This window comes from Trachypithecus francoisi, unplaced genomic scaffold (genome assembly GCF_009764315.1).
Source record: "Trachypithecus francoisi isolate TF-2019V2 unplaced genomic scaffold, Tfra_2.0 Lachesis_group4, whole genome shotgun sequence".
Lineage (NCBI taxonomy): Eukaryota > Metazoa > Chordata > Mammalia > Primates > Cercopithecidae > Trachypithecus > Trachypithecus francoisi.
In genome coordinates this window covers 103,440,708-103,459,902 of record NW_022681469.1, presented here as the reverse complement: position 1 = coordinate 103,459,902, position 19,195 = coordinate 103,440,708, and the positions used below count along the sequence as shown (strand labels likewise).

At 54.4% G+C, this 19,195-nt stretch overlaps 1 protein-coding gene and 1 long non-coding RNA gene across 2 annotated transcripts; both read left to right on the top strand.

Annotated features, from left to right (window-relative positions):
• The first annotated feature begins 242 nt into the window (after positions 1 to 242).
• AQP1 (aquaporin 1 (Colton blood group)) lies at positions 243 to 13,861 on the top strand. The gene is made up of 4 exons (XM_033194617.1): positions 243 to 837; positions 10,423 to 10,587; positions 10,912 to 10,992; positions 11,804 to 13,861. The coding sequence occupies exons 1-4, from the start codon at positions 454 to 456 to the stop codon at positions 11,981 to 11,983; spliced, it is 810 nt and encodes a 269-aa protein (XP_033050508.1). The 5' UTR covers positions 243 to 453; the 3' UTR covers positions 11,984 to 13,861.
• LOC117073568 lies at positions 846 to 5,951 on the top strand. Its single transcript, XR_004433279.1, has 3 exons — positions 846 to 1,556; positions 1,589 to 2,078; positions 2,231 to 5,951. It is a non-coding gene; the product is annotated as an uncharacterized LOC117073568 (long non-coding RNA).
• Positions 13,862 to 19,195: the final 5,334 nt, after the last annotated feature.

Below are 19,195 nucleotides of genomic sequence, written 5' to 3'. Positions count from 1 at the left end.
ACCCACTGAGTCCAGCCCGCCCGCCCCACCCACTCCGGAGCACCTGGCTGTGTCCTCAGGAACCCCCTGAGCTTTGCACACAGAGCGGAGACACCTGGATTTCTCTGGTCCCCTGAGTGGGGCCAGCTTGGAAGAATTTCCCAAAGCCTTATTAGAGCGACGGCTGCCTCCTGCCTGCCTCCTTGGGCTGGGCAGGGCTGAGGGCGGAGGGAGAGAGAGAGGGAGGGGGAGAGGAGGAAGGAAAAAGTTGGCAGGCGGACAGCAGAGCCGTGTCTGCATCCATCCAGAGGAGGTCCTTGCGGTGTGGGGCGGGCCAGGAGTGAAGAGAGGCCTTCCTCCCTTTGTGCTCCCCCCGCCCCCCGGCCCTATAAATAGGCCCAACCCAGGCTGTGGCTCAGCTCTCAGAGGGAATTGAGCACCCAGCAGCGGTCTCAGGCCAAGCCCCCTGCCAGCATGGCCAGCGAGTTCAAGAAGAAGCTCTTCTGGAGGGCAGTGGTGGCCGAGTTCCTGGCCACGACCCTCTTTGTCTTCATCAGCATCGGCTCTGCCCTGGGTTTCAAATACCCGGTGGGGAACAACCAGACGGCAGTCCAGGACAACGTGAAGGTGTCGCTGGCCTTCGGACTGAGCATCGCCACGCTGGCACAGAGCGTGGGTCACATCAGTGGCGCCCACCTCAACCCGGCTGTCACGCTGGGGCTGCTGCTCAGCTGCCAGATCAGCATCTTCCGTGCCCTCATGTACATCATCGCCCAGTGCGTGGGGGCCATCGTCGCCACCGCCATCCTCTCAGGCATCACCTCCTCCCTGCCTGGGAACTCGCTCGGCCGCAATGACGTGAGTGGGGTGTCCCCGAGCTTGGGGGGTTCTAGAATGATGCTGAAAGGCACCAGTTCCATCCTCTGCCCATTGTGCAGATGGGGACACTGAGGAATGGAGAGGACAAGAGGTTGTTGGAGGTCACATAGAGAGCGGGGGCGGGGGGGCGGGAAAGAGCTGGGGCTGGAACTCAGTTATGCATGCCTCCCAGAGCCTGTTTTCTGCCAGGCACTGTGGGAAGCTGAGATCAAGAGAATAATGGTCTTGCCAATGTCCCCTGCAGGGCATCTATTATGGGGAATAAGCTTGGCCAGCAGTTCCTCGCCCCTTGGCTGTAGCTTTTTGGCCCTTCTCAGTCCTGCCTGTGATGCCAACTCCCTCCTCCTGCAGCCCTGCACCCCGGGGAAACTTTGCCCGCTTTCCCCAGCCACCCTGAACCAGATGCCCAGCCTGTCTGCAGCTGGTTCTGCAGGTGTGTGAACAGGACTCTCTCAGGGAGCCCCCCATATTCACACAGATTTCCAAACAAACCACCTCTAGGAATCAAGAGAAAGGCCCTCTTCCACTCTTCTGCCCCTGGAAATTAGACAAAGATAAGGGAGTGAAAACACTTTCTGCAGCTGTTTGAAGGCAGTTTTCCTGGATTACAGTATGGGCTGGGGGGCAAGTGCTGGGCTGCAGGGTCTCCAGGCACTGAGAGGTGTGGCGTGTGTGTGTGTGTGTGCATGTGCGTGTGTGTGCATGTACGTGTGCGTGTGTGTGTGTGAAGGTGTGTATGTGTGCATGCATCTGCCAGCATGAGTCTCTGTGCTTGTGTAAACTGTGTGCATGTTTGTGCTGCTGTGTTAGGGTGTGTGGGGGTGAGTTTGCAACCACACGTGCCCATGGCTCCTGGCTTGAATGGGGTCTGGACTGGGGTCACTAATGACAAGCAGATACTGGTAACTGGGTGGCAGCTGTGGAAAAGAATGTCTCCTGGGCTGCTTAGCATGGCAAAGTGGCTGCTAGTGGCAGCTGCCTGCTGTCCCAGACCTGGCCTTTCCCAGCTCCTCAGACAAGTGCAAACTCAGGCCGGGCTTGGGCAACAGCAGGGGGCGATTTGGCCTGAGAGACTGAGGAAGGCTTGGAGGATGTCTCTGAGGGCCCAGGGGACAGGTGGGCAGGCTTGGGGGTGCCCTCACAAGGAGGGAGAGAGGTTAAGGAGCAGAGAGGAGGACTTGTCTAGAGAGATGAGGCTGGCAGGGCTGTAGGCAGGGCAGGTGGGTGTGGGGACGGTGTGGGTCATCTCTGAGGGCGCCTCAGAGATGGCAGTAGTGTTTACAGCAGCTGTCCTCTCACTTCCCGGTCAAAGTTCAGATCCTGCGGCTGACAGCCTGGGGGAGGCTAGGTGAAGGTCTGGTGCAGAGGGCAGCTGGCTCAGCTCAGCCATGGGGGGCTTAGCGCTTTTGTGTCACGGTGACACCTCACCCAACCTCCTCTGCAGCCAACCTCTGCTTGGCCCAAGATTGAAGATTACCTCCATGGGCTGGAGTTTAGACTTTAGCCAGTTTAGACGTGGCTGAGGGGTATGTATGGGACAGAGCTCAGGCAGGCCATGTCAAGCTCTGCCCCCAGGTCTCAGTTTCCAGTGGGGGCAGAGCTTGTAGCCTCGGGGAGTTCCACTGGGTAGGGTCAAGCTCACACTGAAGCTTGGCTGGGTATGATAGGCTGGGGAAGCATCCTGTAGGGGAGGGGATGTGATTCCTAGATTTTCTGGCCCCGTAGCATCCCTCCCATCTCACAGGGCAGAACCTCTGCCCCTGCTGCCAGAGGCTTCACACTCTAGTATGCGCATCCGAGCCAGAGGCGGGAGGGCGGCCCCTTCTGTGCCATCTGGAACACAGGCCACACCCGACTCCTGTGCCCCATTCCCTCCCTGGCCTTCATTTGTTATAGTCACCCCAATACTTGGGCTGGGCGTGTTGCAGATGGGAGAGAAAGAGGAGCAGCCTAGTGTGGGAGCCGGCCCTGGGCTGGGAGGCAGACACCTGGGTTCAAGACCTGTCTGCTGCTAACTTATTGAGCTTTATTGGAGCTGAGGACCCTGACCCTCAAGAGGGGACTTAGGTCTTGTGACCTCACAGCCACACCCGGACAGCCAGCTCACTTCATTGCTTTGAACTTATCACCCATCCCACGAACGCTGGCTAAGAGCAGCCCAGCAAGGGCAGTGCTGAACATAAGGGTGCTAAGCACGATGGTGGGGGCTCAGGCACTGCCCTGTCCTGACAGTGGAAGGGTGAGGGTCAGAAGCTCAACTCTGGGCCTAGAAATAGAGACGGTACCCCCCAAAGGCTCCCGTCAGACACTGGCCCTGGAACTGGAGGGGTCTCAGGCGTGGCCTGGATGCCTCAAGAGGAGCAGGGAACAGTCTGGGCAGCAGGTGACCCACTCTCCTTCATGACCTGGGGGAGGCTCCTGCAGCTTCTCTGGCCCTGAGCCCCACCCTGGGCAAAACCGGGGTGGGGCAAGTGGTTGGCATGGAGATTCCCAAGGAAAACAACAAAAGAGGTGGCAGGAAGTGGTTGGGGTGAGTCAGGGGGTGTCCCTTCGGGACATGTTGGGGACAACTTTCTCCTGACTGAGTCAGGGCTCAGGATACGCCCTAGAGAGACCGTGGGCCTCCATCCAGCCTGCAAGGTCCCGGCTAGTTCTAAGAGCCAAATACCAATTTTAGCCAAGGGTGAGAGGCTGGGAGGCTGGGGTGGACACTCTTGCCTGTCCCTGTCCTAGCTCAGCCACTAATACCATGTGGCATTACACAACAGACTGGCCTGTGTGGCCCTAGTTCCCGTCTATGAGATAGGGACATAGCAGGGTGTGACTGGGCTCTGAGAAGTAGGAGATGCTAGTGGACTCAGGATTCCTGGTATTTGCTGGCTTTTTTCATTCTTCTGCTGTCTGGTCTGCTCAGCCGGCTCCCTACAAGCATGACCGGGAACTGCTGGGTGCTCAATGTAGGGCTAGGTTAGCTGGCTGCCTCCTCAGAGAAGCCCACAGCCCTAGGTCAAGATAAGCCAGTGCCCAGCTGTCTGTGATATGGAGCAGGAGGCAGATGCGATAAGCGGTGTCAGGGCGGGCCTGGGAACTTTTGAACTTAAGGGGTGGGAGGGCCAGGAAGGTATCAGGGAGAAGGTTTCGTAGGAGCCTGAATGTGGAGACATTGCAGAGGGAAGGGACAGAGGGACTGTGTGAGCACAGGCTAGGAGGAGGTGGAGGCCATGGTGTGGGAGTTGTGGGGTATGGTCAGGCTGAAGGGGCATGGGAGGAGGGTGGTGAGTGCTCAGGATTTGGGCCAGGGGCTGCATCCAGGGGAAGGGGTCTGGATCCCCAGAGCCTGTGATTTCAGCCCGCTGGGCTCAGGCAGAGGGCAAAGCTACCCTCTTTGGGGTCTTCTCCCAGCCCTGCTCATTCAGGGCCTGACTGCTCATGAAGAGGGTTTCTACCTGCAGCATCAGGGGCCTGACTGAAGCCCTAAACTCTCCCCTTTATCCCATTTTTCTGGGCCTGAGTTTCCCCAGCCATACAGTGAGAGGCTCCTTCATGCCACCAGTTCTCCCGGGGGCGCTGCCACCTCCTCCAGAGCTCAGAGGAGGGCTGGGGAAAGGAAGGCAGAGTTTCCATGTCCCTGCCCAGCCCGGCCTGCCCAGGGAGGGGCTGGGGGCTGGGTGGTGATGCCACATCTGGGACATATAATTACTGTTTCCGCCAGCCCCAGATGAGGGGGAGGGCACAGAGATGGGGCGGGAGCTGCGTGGTGGAGACTTCCCTCATCACAGAAAATCCTGAGGCTGCTTCCCCTTTAAGGCCCTCAGAACAGCCCAGCCGGTCCCAGTGTTGCCCATCCCAATACTTGGCCCTGACCGGGGCTTGCCCTGGGAACTCTGAAGGGGCCATGCTTTGAGAAGGGACATGGCCCCCTGGGATGCCTGTCTGAGGGGCTCACCCCCTGCTCATTACCCCCAGGTCACAGCCTCCTCTCACACCTTGCCTTCCCTTCGCCACCCCAGGCAACCTTCTGGCAGCGTGAAGGGGCCATTAGTTCACTACAAGCCAATTTCAGATGGTGCCCCCACTTAGTCTAGGGCCCCCACCCAGCAGGGGCCATGGCCCTTACCTTCTGGAAGCACCAAGTCTGGAGTCTCCTGAATGGCTGGGATCTGAGCCCTCACACCTAGAGGTGAAGGCAGGAAAATGCTGTCCATGAGGCCCTGCAAGTAGCCAGGGTCCCCTCAGTCAGGGCTTCCCCCTGGGGACAAGAGGGGCTCCTTGCCCACATGGAATGGTGCCCAGGGGGGTCATGAGGGGCTGTCTTCACTCAGCCAGGAGCTACAGTTCAGTGGGGTGGGCATACTCTGAGGCTGAAATCTCCAACTTAAAAGATACCCGGAAAGGCTGGAAAATGCCCCCGGCCCTTTCAGCAGCTTCTCTCAGTGCCTGCAATCTCGCTGTCAGGGCCCCTTGAGAGGCAGATTTCTACTCAGTGTAAAGAATGTTGTTGTTGATATCATTGTTGACATGAAGAAGGGGCTGCCTCTAAGTCAGTAAGATCCTTGCCATTAGGGGTGTGCAAGTGGATGCTATCTGGTGGGGAGGCTGTTTTGGGGGTGCTGTTCTATGCAGGGGTCCAGTGGGGTGGGTGACAGGTTCTACAACATAGGCTTTGTGTCATGCTGAGACCAGCAGTTCTGATGATCTGCAGGGGATCCGGTGCTCAGGTTTCTGATCTGGGGCTGGAGGGTGACCAACCCGAGGTCAGGCAGGAGGTACTTCTGGATACTGCCAGGGGCTAGAATCTGGGCCAAGGCCTCCATTTTACTGATGGGGAAACTGAAGCCCACGGAGGCATGAAGACAGAGGTATGGCGCTGCCTCCTAGCCCTTGATTATTTCTGCTGCTCCGAAGTATACACACATGGCACAAACACAAACATGTACACACATGTGCTCTTGCGTGGGGGATGCACACACGATACACAAAGCACATTCTCAAGACCGGATGGTCCCACTCAGGCTCTGGGACCCAAGGAGGGTTGGGCGGGGGTTCCTCAATAGAGCCTTTTCCTTTCCCTGCCCTGGAGTTAGGAAAAGAAGGAGGGAGGGAGGGAGGGAGGGAGGAAGCCATTGCTTTGTGTATTGTTTCTTGTCAGGAAGATGAAATGGTTTCTGGGAGCAAATAAAGGGCTTGTTGAGACCTGCTGCTTTCTCACATGGAGGGCTCTTTTTTTTTTTCTCTTCTCTTCCCTCTCTAGCTGGTAGTGGCACCTGTGTGGGTGTATGACACAGGGAAACAGTGAGGCACTCAGAAGTGCCATCAGACATACCAGTGCAAACACACAGCACAGCCTCCAGGACCTCATTTCCTGCAGAGACCCCTGTATGATAGCTGTTCCCAGAGAGGGCCGAGACACTTGGTCAGTACCTCATCAGTTGTCTAAATATCCAACATGGGATGAAAAAGAGTGTGCATTCTCTAATTCAGGGGTAGAGGGTTTTTCATATTTTTCTTAAAGCAAGCTTATTAATTATGGGGTTTGAACCCTCCCTGTTCGTGTTGTTGGTAGTTTTTGGCTGCTTCATTATTCTATACATTTCTAATAGAAGATTGTTAAAATTTTTCACTCTGGTGGTAGAGTGATCCAATCCTCCTTGTAATTCTGTCAATTTTTCCCGCATTTATTTTTAGGCTATATTGTTTGGTGCATACAAGTGGGGGGTTTTTGTAGTTCTTTTATAGATTTTTAAAATTTAATTATTGTGCAATAAACCACTTACAATCTAACAAAAAAGAGAAAGAGTCAGCCCTGGACACATGTGGTCATCCACAGACACAGCAGGCACTTATTTACAAAGACACACAGAGGCACACAAAACCAGGAATACCCCCATGTCCACGTGTGAACACCCATGGAGGAGTGACACTGTGGGGCCCACATGGGTCTCCTCACTGCCCAGTGCTGAGTCCTGGAGGCACTGGGGTGGGCAGGGAAGGCCTCGATGTTTCCTGTTCCTTGAGAACGAATGCTCAGAGCCTCAGTCAGGCCTGGCTCTGGAGCCTGCTGTTCCCCAAAGCCAGGGCGCCAGAGTGCCCAGGCCAAGCCAGGGGCCCCATGCCTTGGAAGCTATCCTGGTTGGCCTGTCTATGGGCAGCAGGGAAGGCTTAGAGCACATTGCCTGGAGATATCATCCCTGGGCTGTCCTGGAGGCAGGACACTCTGGCAGCCACAGAACCACCTTCTGCCGGCTCCCAAGTCCACGCTAGGAATAGCCAGGTTCCTTGGCTGGGCCTGGGAGTGACCAGCCCATTGACCTGTGAGTGTAGGGTGGCACAGACTATGGGGCAAGGATCCCGGCTTTGCTGCATCCTCCCTGGGCCTCAGCCTCCGCATCATCATCTCACTGAGCCATCACACAGGCTGCCCTCTGGGGCTCCCAGAGGCTAATGATTGGCCCATTGTTTCCCAGCTAGAAAGTGAAGAAGATAGCCCTGGGTCCGGAGAGCACCTCTGGAGCCAGGCTGCCCCTAGTGAAGGTGGGGGTTCTAGAAAATTAGCATTCTCTGCCACTTCTGTCACCACACAATGAGCCTCTCCTCAGACGTGTGGGCAGAGAAATGGCAGAGGTCCCCCACCCTGTCCTCACCGAGCTCCCAGGCCAGGAGGAGATGCACCCATGTAGGCTGCAGGATGATTGGTTTCCTACAAGATGCAGAGAATTCAGTGAGGGCATGGTGGGTGGGAGCAGAAGTTAATTCCAGCCAGGGATCTGGGAAGGCTTCTAGGAGCTGGTGGGGTCTGAACTGGGCCTTGAGCAGTGGTTTTACAAGGGCTCAGCACAAAATGGAGAGCTTGTATCTTTCTGACACTTCAGAAGAAATGTGTGGATTATTCTTTAGGTAATACTTGCATTCACAAAACCCAGGGCTGCAAAAGCGGGAAGAGAATTGTTCCGATTGTTACTTTTTTCTGCCTTAATAAGACCTGGGTCAGGCAAAACTACATGGAGATGTTCAAACACACACACACACATATACACATATATATACTATATATAATATATGTGCATATATATAAAATATATTTTATATACAAATACTTCACATACATTTATACATTCACATATATATATATAAAACAAGTGATTACAATGGGAATTGTCCCTGGGTAAGCAACTTTTCAAATTTAATGGGTTGTAAACAGTAACGCACATTTTGAAGTATTTTACCTGCTCTTTCCTGGACATTGACTTTCAACAGGCCTTTCAGTGCCCCTTCCAATTCTGAATTATCAAGTTTTTCCAGATGTAAATAATGCAAGTGTATTAGGCAGTTGAAGGAAGGTTGCCAGTAGATGTTGAAGCAATCAGGAGAGGCTTCCTGGTGGTAGTGGTAGTGGGTATTGGAGAGGAAGGCTGTCAGCCCATGTGGTTCTCAGCAGTCAGGAAAGCACATTCCAGAATTCCCAGGACAGGTGGCTGACCCCTCCCCTTCCCAAGGACTCAGAGTACAGGGCCTGGAACCATCACCCCCTGCTCTGTCCACTTTGCATAAAAAGCCTGGTGTCTTTGGGTAGCAGCTGGGACTCTCACAGCTGGTTAAGAAACAGAGGAGGAGATGAGCTCCTTCTGGTCACATCTGTGAGGGGTGGGGCTGGGAGGATTCTCCAAGGCGGGAGCCACTTACAGCGATGACTCCATTAATCATCGGGGAAGGGCTGGTTTCAGGACTTCGGCCAGCTAGCAATTAGGCCAACCCCACAGAGCAGAAGATAGAGGAATAGAAGGAGCCGCGAGCTTCCTGACGGCTCAGATCCAGAGGGACAGGGGCCTCACAGGTGCAAGTGTGGGTGGGCATCAGGACTAGCCGGGCTGGCTTCACCAGCCTCAACCCCATTCAGCCTGTCCTAATTCTGGGCAGGCTTCTGCCAGCAGCTCCAGCTGCCGTCACTCCTTCTGCCTGTCCCCAAATCCTGCACACACAATGAGAAGAACCAAAACAAGAGTCACAACCACTACCCCATCCCTTCTGCATCGGCAACTCTTTCCAAATGCCCTGAGACAGCCCCTCTGGCCTTAGAATCTCCCAGCTGCTCTGGAGAGCAGGCATGGACAATGAGATCCATTTTGTAGATGGGAAGACTGAAGACCAGAGGGGATAGGCCATGCTCACAGTGCCAGAAAGTAGAAGAGTCAGGACCTGAACACAGGGCTTCTGCCTCCTCAGCCCAACCTTGGGACAGAAAGGGAACTGGGCATTGCCCAGAGGGCTGGCGGACCTAAGGGATGTAGCCCTGGGGTCCGCCAGGAAAAGCCCAAAGTTGGGGCTGCAAGGCAGGGGAGGGGATGTGAGTCATTCCCTGTAACCCAGGGCTGCAGACAAAGGCGGGAAGAGGATTGTTCTTGTAGGATGGCCTCAGGGTGGCGCTGGGAAAACCTCCAAGGTGTACCCCCCTACCTTGGATTTTGCAAAATTCCCTATGGCCTTAGAGACACTCCCATACCCTGAGGATGGGAGCTGGGTAGTGAGACTCCCATCTGGGAAGTGTTTGGGTGCAACAGCAGCCCTGCCTGGGAGAAGGCAGCCTAAGTGACCTCATCTGGGCATCTCTGCAAGTGAGCCTTTGCTGATGTGGTCCAGCTCCCCTGTGTGAGTGCACTTAGCCCCTGGGATGGCCACAAAGCATAGTGGAAGGTGCTGGGGCTTCCTGGGGAGGGGTCCTCCTGGGGCAGCTGCATGGGGAGGGCTTTCATGACCTAACAGCAGCTCCTATTCCCTTCTCTTTCCATGAGTCATGTTTCTAAAAGTGGCCCAGGAGTAAGTGGCAGCCAGATGGTGGTGGCGGGGCCTCTCTGGCCAGGGAGAGGGAGGGTGAGGCTGGGGCCAGCGGTAGGGAGGAAGAAGAGAGAAGGAGAGACAGGGAGGGCAGGGCCAGAAGTAATGGGAGACAGGCCTTGGACCAAGGAAAGATACAGGGGTGGAGAAGGAGAGAGAGAGGGTGGAGACAATAAGGGAGGCAAGCACAGAGGAGAAAGAGGGGTGGAGGGAGCCAGGACCTCTCTGAAGGCCTCCCCAGCCCCAGAATTTAGATGTGGTTGGGCATGGGGTGGAATGGTCTGGACTTTTGGGTATGAAGCCATGTCCCCTGCTGGGCCTTCCCACCTGTTTGCATCTCTTCTCCTAGGAGTGCTCCTGACCATCATCTTCATGCCTGGGGCTTGCCCCTTACCTCTGGCCTTGGTACCCCAGAATACCCTGGCCTGGTTGCAGCTGGATGTGAAGGCCTCAGCTCACCCCAGGCCTCTCCAGCTTCTAGGCAGAGTGGAGCCTGGGTCTAGGCAGGTATTAGGGGCTTAGCTGGAGTTTCATCAACAGCAGTGGGTGGGTTCAAGGTCTGATTTCCACTACCTGCTGTGTGTGCTTGCCCGGGACCCTGTGATGGACTCTGAAGGCCCATCTGAGGGTCTGCCCTCCATGCCTGGGTCTGGGAGGCCTGGGGATCCTTGGGGTCCTGCGACACAGTCCCTGCCTACCCTTCTCACCAGTCCTCACCACCTCTGTCCCCTGCAGCTGGCTGATGGCGTGAATTCGGGCCAGGGCCTGGGCATCGAGATCATCGGGACCCTCCAGCTGGTGCTGTGTGTGCTGGCCACTACCGACCGGAGGCGCCGCGACCTTGGTGGCTCAGCCCCCCTTGCCATCGGCCTCTCTGTAGCCCTCGGACACCTCCTGGCTGTGAGTCAGGGGCCCTCCCAGATGGAGGTGGGGGAAGGGAGGGCAGGGGCTGGTGGGGTGCCCTACCATGGGCAGCCAGTGGGACTCCCGACAGGGCTCTTGCATTGGGTGGAGGATGGCAGGTCAGTGCTGGGGGCTGGGGGCAGGGTCCTGCCCTGGAGAGGAGCAGAGGGACCTCCTGCCCAGCTTGGGGTCAGCACTCCTCTCTCCCTGGGTCTCATGGTCCCCCACCCTGATTGTTCTCTCTCCCTCCACCCTTTCCCTTCTCTCACTCTCTCTTCACCTGTGACTCTCTGCCTTTGCCGCTCCCTGTTTCCCTCACAGATTGACTACACCGGCTGTGGGATTAACCCTGCTCGGTCCTTCGGCTCCGCGGTGATCACACACAACTTCAGCAACCACTGGGTAGGCGACCCACAGGCTGCCCCTACTGTGCAGGGAGGTGGAATGGGAGGCTTTGGTGTCTGACCCCACCCTCACAGTGTCCCTTCCTGTCCTGGAGGCTCTAGGAGACAGCCAGGGGACAGGAAATCAGGAAACCAAGGCCTGCCATGTAGAGGCAGGGTGGGGTCACACTGCGAGCAGTTTCAGGCCCAGTCTCTGCCCTCCCAGCTCGGCCCTGCCCCATGCTGCCTGGCCTCCAGGTCATCCCAGCTGTGTGGTTGAAAGTCGGGCTCCAAATCCTGGCTCAGCCACTTTTGGGTTCAGCATGACCTTGCGCCGTGTGCTTGAGCCTTGGTTTCCTGAGCTGCGGAGGGGGATATGGTGGTACCCACCTCTCAGGGTGGCCGGGAGGAGGAAAGGGCTCACTCCCTATCTGTAAACTGAGCTCAACACAGAGGAGGCGCTCAGTGGATTTTGGCTCTTATGGTTGTGGATATGGATGTGCTAGGCCAGCTTTGCATTAGGCAATGGTCTTTGGGGCCCTTTCAAAGCTGGGAGCGTGGGGGCAGTGGCCTTCCTCAAGAAGGGGCTGCTACTGCCCATGCCTGAGCTGGGCCATGCAGAGGCAAGGAGGTGCCCTTACCACATACTCTGGCCTGGGCCAGTTTTGAGGGCACTGGAATCAGGATGTTAGGATTTGGTCCTCCTACCTGCCTCCATCCTAGGTGGGAGAAAACCTGTCCAACGGGGTGGTGGGCTGGGAGGTAACCCAGGGAACACTTTCCAGGGGCTTCTGAGTGCAGCCATCTCAACACACCTGCTCTCTTCCTAGATTTTCTGGGTGGGGCCATTCATCGGGGGAGCCCTGGCTGTACTCATCTACGACTTCATCCTGGCCCCACGCAGCAGTGACTTCACAGACCGCGTGAAGGTGTGGACCAGCGGCCAGGTGGAGGAGTATGACCTGGATGCCGACGACATCCACTCCAGGGTGGAGATGAAGCCCAAATAGAAGGGGTCTGGCCTGGGCATCCACGTAGGGGGCAGGGGCAGGGACGGGCGGAGGGAGGGGAGGGGTGAAATCCATATTGTAGACACTCTGACAAGCTGGCCAAAGTCACTTCCCCAAGATCTGCCAGACCTGCATGGTCAAGCCTCATTTGGGGGTGTTTCTATCTCTTTCTTTCTCTTTCTGTTTCCTGGCCTCAGAGCTTCCTGGGGACCAAGATTTACTAATACATCCACTCCCTTGAAGTCGTGGAGGAGGTGAAAGAAAGGGACCCACCTGCTAGTCGCCCCCTCAGAGTGTGATGGGAGGTGTGCCACAAAGTCCCCCCTTGCCCCAAAGTTGCTCGCTGACTCACCTGCGCAGGTGCCTGGGATTCTACTGTAATTGCTTTGTGCCTTTGGGCATGGCCCTCCTTCTTCTCCTAACATGCACCTTGCTCCCAATGGTGCTTGGAGGGGAGAGATCCCAGGAGGTGCAGTGGAGGGGCAAGCTTTGCTCCTTCAGTTCTGCTTGCTCCCAGGCCTCCGACCCGCTCGGACTTACGGCCTGACCTTGGAATTGTCCCTATCTCAGGGCCTCAGCGACCTCCTTCTGCAAAGTGGCAGGGACCGGCAGAGCTCAACGGGCCTGCAACCCCTAAGTGCAGACACAGCGTGGGTCCAGAAGATGTGATCTAGACCAGGGCTGCTCTTCCCACTTGCCCTGTGTTCTTTCCCCAGGGGCATGCCTGTTGCCATACACCTCTGTGTATGTGTGTGCAGAGCAGACAGGCTACAAAGCAGAGACTGACAGCCAGCCAGGTAGTTGGAACTTTCTGTTCCCCATGGAGAGGCTTGCCTAGATAGAATAAAGCCATTTAGAGGGTGTAGGAGGAATACCCATGTTACTTCTCTGAGTTTTAGTTGGTCTTTGCATCTATCACTGCATTATCTTGCTCATTCTTTCAGTTCTCTACTCACTCTCATCAGTGTAGACACAGGTCACCATTATGCTGGTGTATGTTTATCAAAGAGCACTTAAGCTATCTGAAGTCCAAAGCCTGAGAACAGAAAGACCCTGATGCAGGTCAGCCCATGGAGGCAGATGCCCTTGCTGGGCCTGGGGATTTTCCAAGCCCTCAGCTGGTCCTGAGCAGGATGGAGCAAGCTCTTCTCTTGTTCATGAGCTCCTGGTTGGAGGCATTTGAGCAGGTGAGTAACCTGCACAGGCTTGCCGTGTGACCCCTGGCCACAGCCTTCCGTCCACATTGACCTGGAGGGGAGGGGTCAGCCTTGACCTGATGAGGTCGCTATAGTTGCAGCCCAAGGACAGTTCAGAGATCAGAATCAGCTTTGAAGGCTGAATTCTTCCACTCATCTATCTACGTAAGTCCATTCATTTCCACCAGGGCCAGAGCAGTTCCACCACTGTGCACTTAGCCATGATGGCAACAGAAACCAAGAGACACAATTATGCAGGTATTTAGGAGCAGAGGGACAACCAGGAGGCCCTTAGCTATCACCAGCGCATCACGTTTGCACACTGTCTTCTCCATTCCCCAGCAGGAACTTCTAGCTCATTTAACAGATAAACTGAGGCCCACGGTTTCAGCTAGACAATGATTTGGCCAGGCCTAGTAACCAAGGCCCTGTCTCTGGCTACTCCCTGGACCATGAGGCTGATTCCTCTCATTTCCAGCTTCTCAGTTTCTGCCTGGGCAATGGCCAGGGGCCAGGAGTGGGGAGGGTTGTGATGGAGGGGAGAGGGGGCACACCCACCCCCTGCCTGGTTCTAGGCTGCTGCACACCAGGACCCTGCATCTGTCTGCTCTGCATATATGTCTCTTTGGAGTTGGAATTTCATTATATGTTAAGCAAATAAAGGAAAATGACTTGTAAGGTCCTTCGGGCTTCCTGTAGTTTTTCTTCTTTTGATGCCGTGTCCCCACAAATGTTTCTGGATTACTCCACAAGGAAATCAGTCCACTGCTAGAAACCCAGTCTGAGGAGGAGCCACTGCCTCCCCTTCTGCCTTCAAGACCACCGATCTCAGGCGATGGATACAGTCACACCCCAGAACCCTATTTGAGGGATACAGGGTCCTGCCCCTAGCAGGAGACTTCCAGAGCCCAGTGGGATGACTTTGGAGACCTGGGGGCAGGGAAAAGGGACAGGCTTCTGATCAGTTTAAATGGAGCGATGGGAGCCATTTTTGATTCCGGAGTATGGACGGGATGGGGGAAAGCAGGCCTGAAGTCTAACAGCCCCCTCATCCCCTCTACCCTCCACAGAGTAGGGCCCAGGGAACACTAGGGATTGTTCCACCTTCCTCCCTCCCTCCACTCACATTTGCAACCCATCTGACCGGGGCTGGGCATCTCATGGGAGACAGACTCACTCCTCAGAGCCCAGTGCAGTTAGGGCTACTTCAGGTTGAGACTGGGACCCCAGCTCCTGATCCTTCTGACGTGCACACACTCTTAATAGTGCCTGATAATAGGGAACAGGTATCACCACGGCAGTGGGCTGAGGCGGGAAATAGTGTATCGACAGGTCCTGGGGCCCCAGCACTGCTCCTGGGAGACACATGGTTCCTGTGCCCTCTGTGGAATGCCTGGCTGATGGTGATATAAGGGGGCTGGGTCTCAGGGAGCCAGGAGCTAGGCACCCCCAATGAAGACTGAGGCCATGTTGATGGAATAGGGTTTCTAATTTCAGTGTGCCCTGGGTCACTAGGCTGTCTCAGTCCCTGCAAATCAGTGCATCACATCTGCACACTCTTCTTCATTCCCTCGCAAGAACTTTTAGCTCATTCGACAGATAAGGAAACTTATCTCTCAGCTTGAGAGGGGCATATAAATGGCAGAGTGCCAGCCAAGCTATGGGAATTGGGTATGGGCTAGCCCGCTGAATCCCAGGCCTGCCTGTGAGGGTGTTCCAAGCCTATCTCTCACGGCCCTTCTCGGCTTGTCTCCTTAACTTGTCACATTCTTCTAGGCCTGAAGCCCTCCCAATCACCAGTATGGGCCTAGCCACCCCACCTCAACTCCTACTCATTCACTCCTACCCCAACCCCATTTCACCCCCACTCCATGGCACAGCCTTCTTTAGTGTATTGCTTAGATATGACTTCTAGAATCCTAAAGCCATGAGGCAGGGCCTGAGTAAGACATTAGGGAACTGGTATTGCTTGAGCACTTACCATGTGTGAGGAATCTCCCTGAGATTTTGCATACATTCGCTCTAATCTTTACAACATCCTTGGAAGGTAGAGATATGTGTCCCCATTTGTAGAGGATGCCAGGGCCCCTGAAGATGAAATGATTTGCCCTAGGCCACACAGGGATTTGAACTATTCTACTTGGCTTCAAAGATCAGGCTTTTTCCGCAATGTGGTCTGGGCCGGTTTTGTCATGATTCCTGCTAAGTTAAGCTCTGGGCTAGCCAGGAAGCCAGGCTTCATGAAGAGCGCAGCCACTCCTGCAGAGTGGGCATGGGGAGGGGTAAGGCAGGAGAAGGGCCAACCCCAGAGCCATCTGGCATCAGGAGAAGCCTGTTCATTCCAGGGCTAACTGGACGTGGTGTCACCCAAACCTCCCTGTTGCCTTCCAGGGCCTCTTCTTGGGAGGAAAGTGTCTGAGAACCATATTCACCCAGCAGAGTATCTGAGAAGGGGAAGGGCAATGCTGTACCATGAGGGATAATAATGCAGTAAGAAAGGCCCTCAGCTACTCATCAGGCCAGGGGGCAATAGCTTTGGGCCAAAGTGATCCCAGACTCCTCCTCATCTTCCAGCCTGTGGTTTTAGTGCTCCAGGCACCCCATCTCTTTGGGGCTACCCCTGACTCTGATCTTCTCATCTTCTATACAGCCCGACACAGGGAGAGGTTTGAGGGAAAAACAGATGAAATGGGGCTCCTTGGGTAGCTGAGACCTTGTCTGTTTGTTCATTAGATTTTAATGGAGGTAGTAAATTTCTTGAAAACTCCCAGGATTCAATCTTTGTCCTCAGGCTGTTGAACATTCAGGCAACTGCACATGTGATGTGACTTGGTGAGGGGCACCTGTCACGCATCTCCGACTGGGTCCCTGATGAGACCAGACAACACGTCACTATCTCCATCAGACGCCCTCCTGGCCCTCCCCTTGAGACTTGCACACAGAATGGCTCAGCTGGCTTGGAAGGTCATGCCCCCTGCACCTGGCCCAGAAGGAAGCAGAATTTGATCCAACAGCCATTGAATCCTAGAGTATTTGTCTTTCCATTAAACTCACAAGAGCAAAAAGTTACAGTTCTGCATATGGTTCTGTTATTGCTCCATTTATTCTGAGGACCCCTAGGAACCCTGGGAAGATCAGAAGGTCAGCCAGAGCCCAGCGGTGAATGTTCACTTCAGCCACACATATTTACGATCTCAAGCATCGGATCAACCTCTTCTGGGTTTCTAAACATTTAGGAGTCTGAGATCCTTACAGATTCACATTTGCTTTTTGACATTTCACTTTCTCCTCCAGAATCAAGGGGATTCATCTTTCCTGGCCCTGGAGAGGTGTTGAGAGGTTATAGGGAGAAGACTTGATTTCTGAAACACCTTGGGCTAGGATTCGTCCACTGGCCAGAGATGTGGTAAAGCTTCAGTGGGATTAGTGGCCCATAGCCCTGGCCCTGCTCCCAGCACCGTCATCCATCTCAAAGCTTCTGTGGGCTCCGAGGGCCCAAATGGAAGGGTGTAGCTGGCTCAAGGCCACTTGACCACAAGGACCACGGCACTCTTGGGGGATTCGGTAGATGCAGGGAGGGTTCTCTCCCTTTGGGGATTTTTTTTTTTTTTTTTTGAGACGGAGTCTTGCTCTGCCACCCAGGCTGGAGTACAGTGGCCGGATCTCAGCTCACTGCAAGCTCCGCCTCCCGGGTTTACGCCATTCTCCTGCCTCAGCCTCCCGAGTAGCTGTGACTACAGGCGCCCGCCTCGTCGCCCGGCTAGTTTTTTGTATTTTTAAGTAGAGACAGGGTTTCACCGTATTAGCCAGGATGATCTCGATCTCCTGACCTCGTGATCCGCCCGTCTCGGCCTCCCAAAGTGCTGGGATTACAGGCTTGAGCCACCGCGCCTGGCCCCTTTTGGGATTTTTAGGCAGTCCTCAGTATCCCTGGAACCCAAGCCAGGAATCTGGAAAAGCACTGGAGGAACTGGTGCCGGGACCCTGCCCATGGTGTGGCCAGGTCACGTGCTGGCCCTTTGGGATTTTTCCATCACTCCTGTAGGTCACACCTTCACTGGTCAGAAGCCTCTCTAGGAGGGGACAGTGATTAATGTTTCATGGAGGAGCTGCTGGGCATGACGTCTTGTTTTCTTTAGGTTTAGAATACAATGAGGATGATGAGTGGAATTTGCTGCCAAGCTGGGGGCCAGTGTGGGGCCATTCTTGGGGGCCCAAAGACCCAAGGGTAGTGATGTTTATTGTCCTTACTGCTAAAAAGGGGGCGATTCTGTAGGTAGGGAAGGCAGGTGAAGCCCATGCTTATAGGGGTGTCTTCCCTAGCCCTCAAGAGCCCACTAGTCCCCACTGACACCTTGAGCCCTGGTGTGCAGAGAGGCCTATGGCGAAGGGTATCCAGCAATTTTAATGAGCTCATCCTGCTTAGGTGATTCTGCTTCATTCCAATAAAGCCATCTTCTCTGCATGTAGGATTTTGCTTATTTTTCTGTTTTTTCCAGCTCACCAATCAGGAACTGGGTGACAGCACAACTGATCTTCAGCCATACAGGCTAGTACAGCTTCACCTGGATGTGTCTTTTTTTTTTTTTTTTTTTTAGATGGAGTCTCCCTCTGTTGCCCAGGCTGAAGTGCAGTGCTATGATCTTGGCTCACTGCAACCTCTGCCTCTCAGGTTCAAGTGATTCTCCTGCCTCAGCCTCCCTAGTAGCTGGGATTACAGGCATGTGCCACCACACTTGGCTAATTTTTGTATTTTTAGTAGAGATGGGGTTTTGCCATGTTGGCCAGGCTGGTCTCGAACTCCTGACCTCAGGTGATCCACCCCCTTTGGCCTCCCAAAGTGCTGGAATTACAGGCATGAGCCACCGTGCCCAGTCCACCTGCTCTTAAAATACTAAAATATTTCCATCTGTTTTGAGCTATCGAAGTAACATCGTCCCATTCCTGCTCTCTGGCCTTCCTAGCTTCCTGGTCCCTCTCTATTTTCTCCTAGACTTCCCCACAATCCAGCACTCAATGGGTTAAGGGGGCCCCTCAGATCCTGTCCAGCACTAGAGTTGTAGGATAGTTCCGATGGACTGGTGTCCTCACCATACCAGGCTGGTATACATTTTACACGTCAACCTTGGGTGGGAAGGAGTAAGAGGTGTCTATCCAGCAAGGTCCAATTTAGAAAAAGGGTGTGTGTATGTGCATGTGTGTGTGTATCAGCAGATTGGGGCACATAGTCCAAGGCTGGAGTTCAAGGCTCCTCTCTGGTCCTCAGTCTCCCCACCTGTAAGGAGAGTGGGTGAAGTGGTCCCTTTTCTGTGATGTCTCAGTGTTCCAGTCCCTCCCTGGCCTGGAGGTGGTGCATTGCTTCATCTGGAATGCCCAGGGAGTGAGGCCAGGTGGGACAGTGCACGTGTGGGGTGCAGCTGGGCCCTGGGGGGCATCTTTCCCCTGGAATGCTCCCACTGTGCTCTGGCGGCTCTGCTCCCTCTGTGCCTTGAGTTATGTGGAACTCAAGAGATGTGTTATTCCTAACAGATGTCACCACCAGGTACTAGACTCAGTTTGCCTAGAGCCAGCATGCTCCCCAGGTCGAATATTGGTTTGAGAAGGCTGGCCTGGCTTGTGTTTATTAAGGGTGAGTTGGCATACATTTCTCAATAAGCTTAAGTAGGTAAGTAGATACATAATTTGTAGAAGAGTATTATCCTTTCTCCCTCTGAAATAGGAATATGAGGGAAGCTGATTCGACAAACGAGTCCAATCCAAAAAAAGGAAATCCAAAGAATTAGCACAGATGAAAACGTTCTTAAGGATTGGAGCTTACAGTTCACAGCAGTCTTGAACATTCTGAAAGGGGGCAACGTGCCCCTGGTGACTTATTCATATGAGTTTTTTTTTTTTTGAACTTAGCTTATATTTTTCATAATGCGACTTAAAGAGATGTAATAACTTATGCCTTTGAGGAACTCAAATAGGAAACCAAAACAAATCAAACCAATGAAACTAAGACAATTTATTTTAA

Bases quoted from the DNA above. Each gene is read 5' to 3' on its own strand.
- AQP1 (XM_033194617.1), top strand. From the start codon at position 454: ATGGCCAGCGAGTTCAAGAAGAAGCTCTTCTGGAGGGCAGTGGTGGCC. The intron at 10,588-10,911 runs GTGAGTCAGGGG...TTTCCCTCACAG, and splicing joins CCCTCGGACACCTCCTGGCT to ATTGACTACACCGGCTGTGG. The intron at 10,993-11,803 runs GTAGGCGACCCA...CTCTCTTCCTAG, and splicing joins ACAACTTCAGCAACCACTGG to ATTTTCTGGGTGGGGCCATT.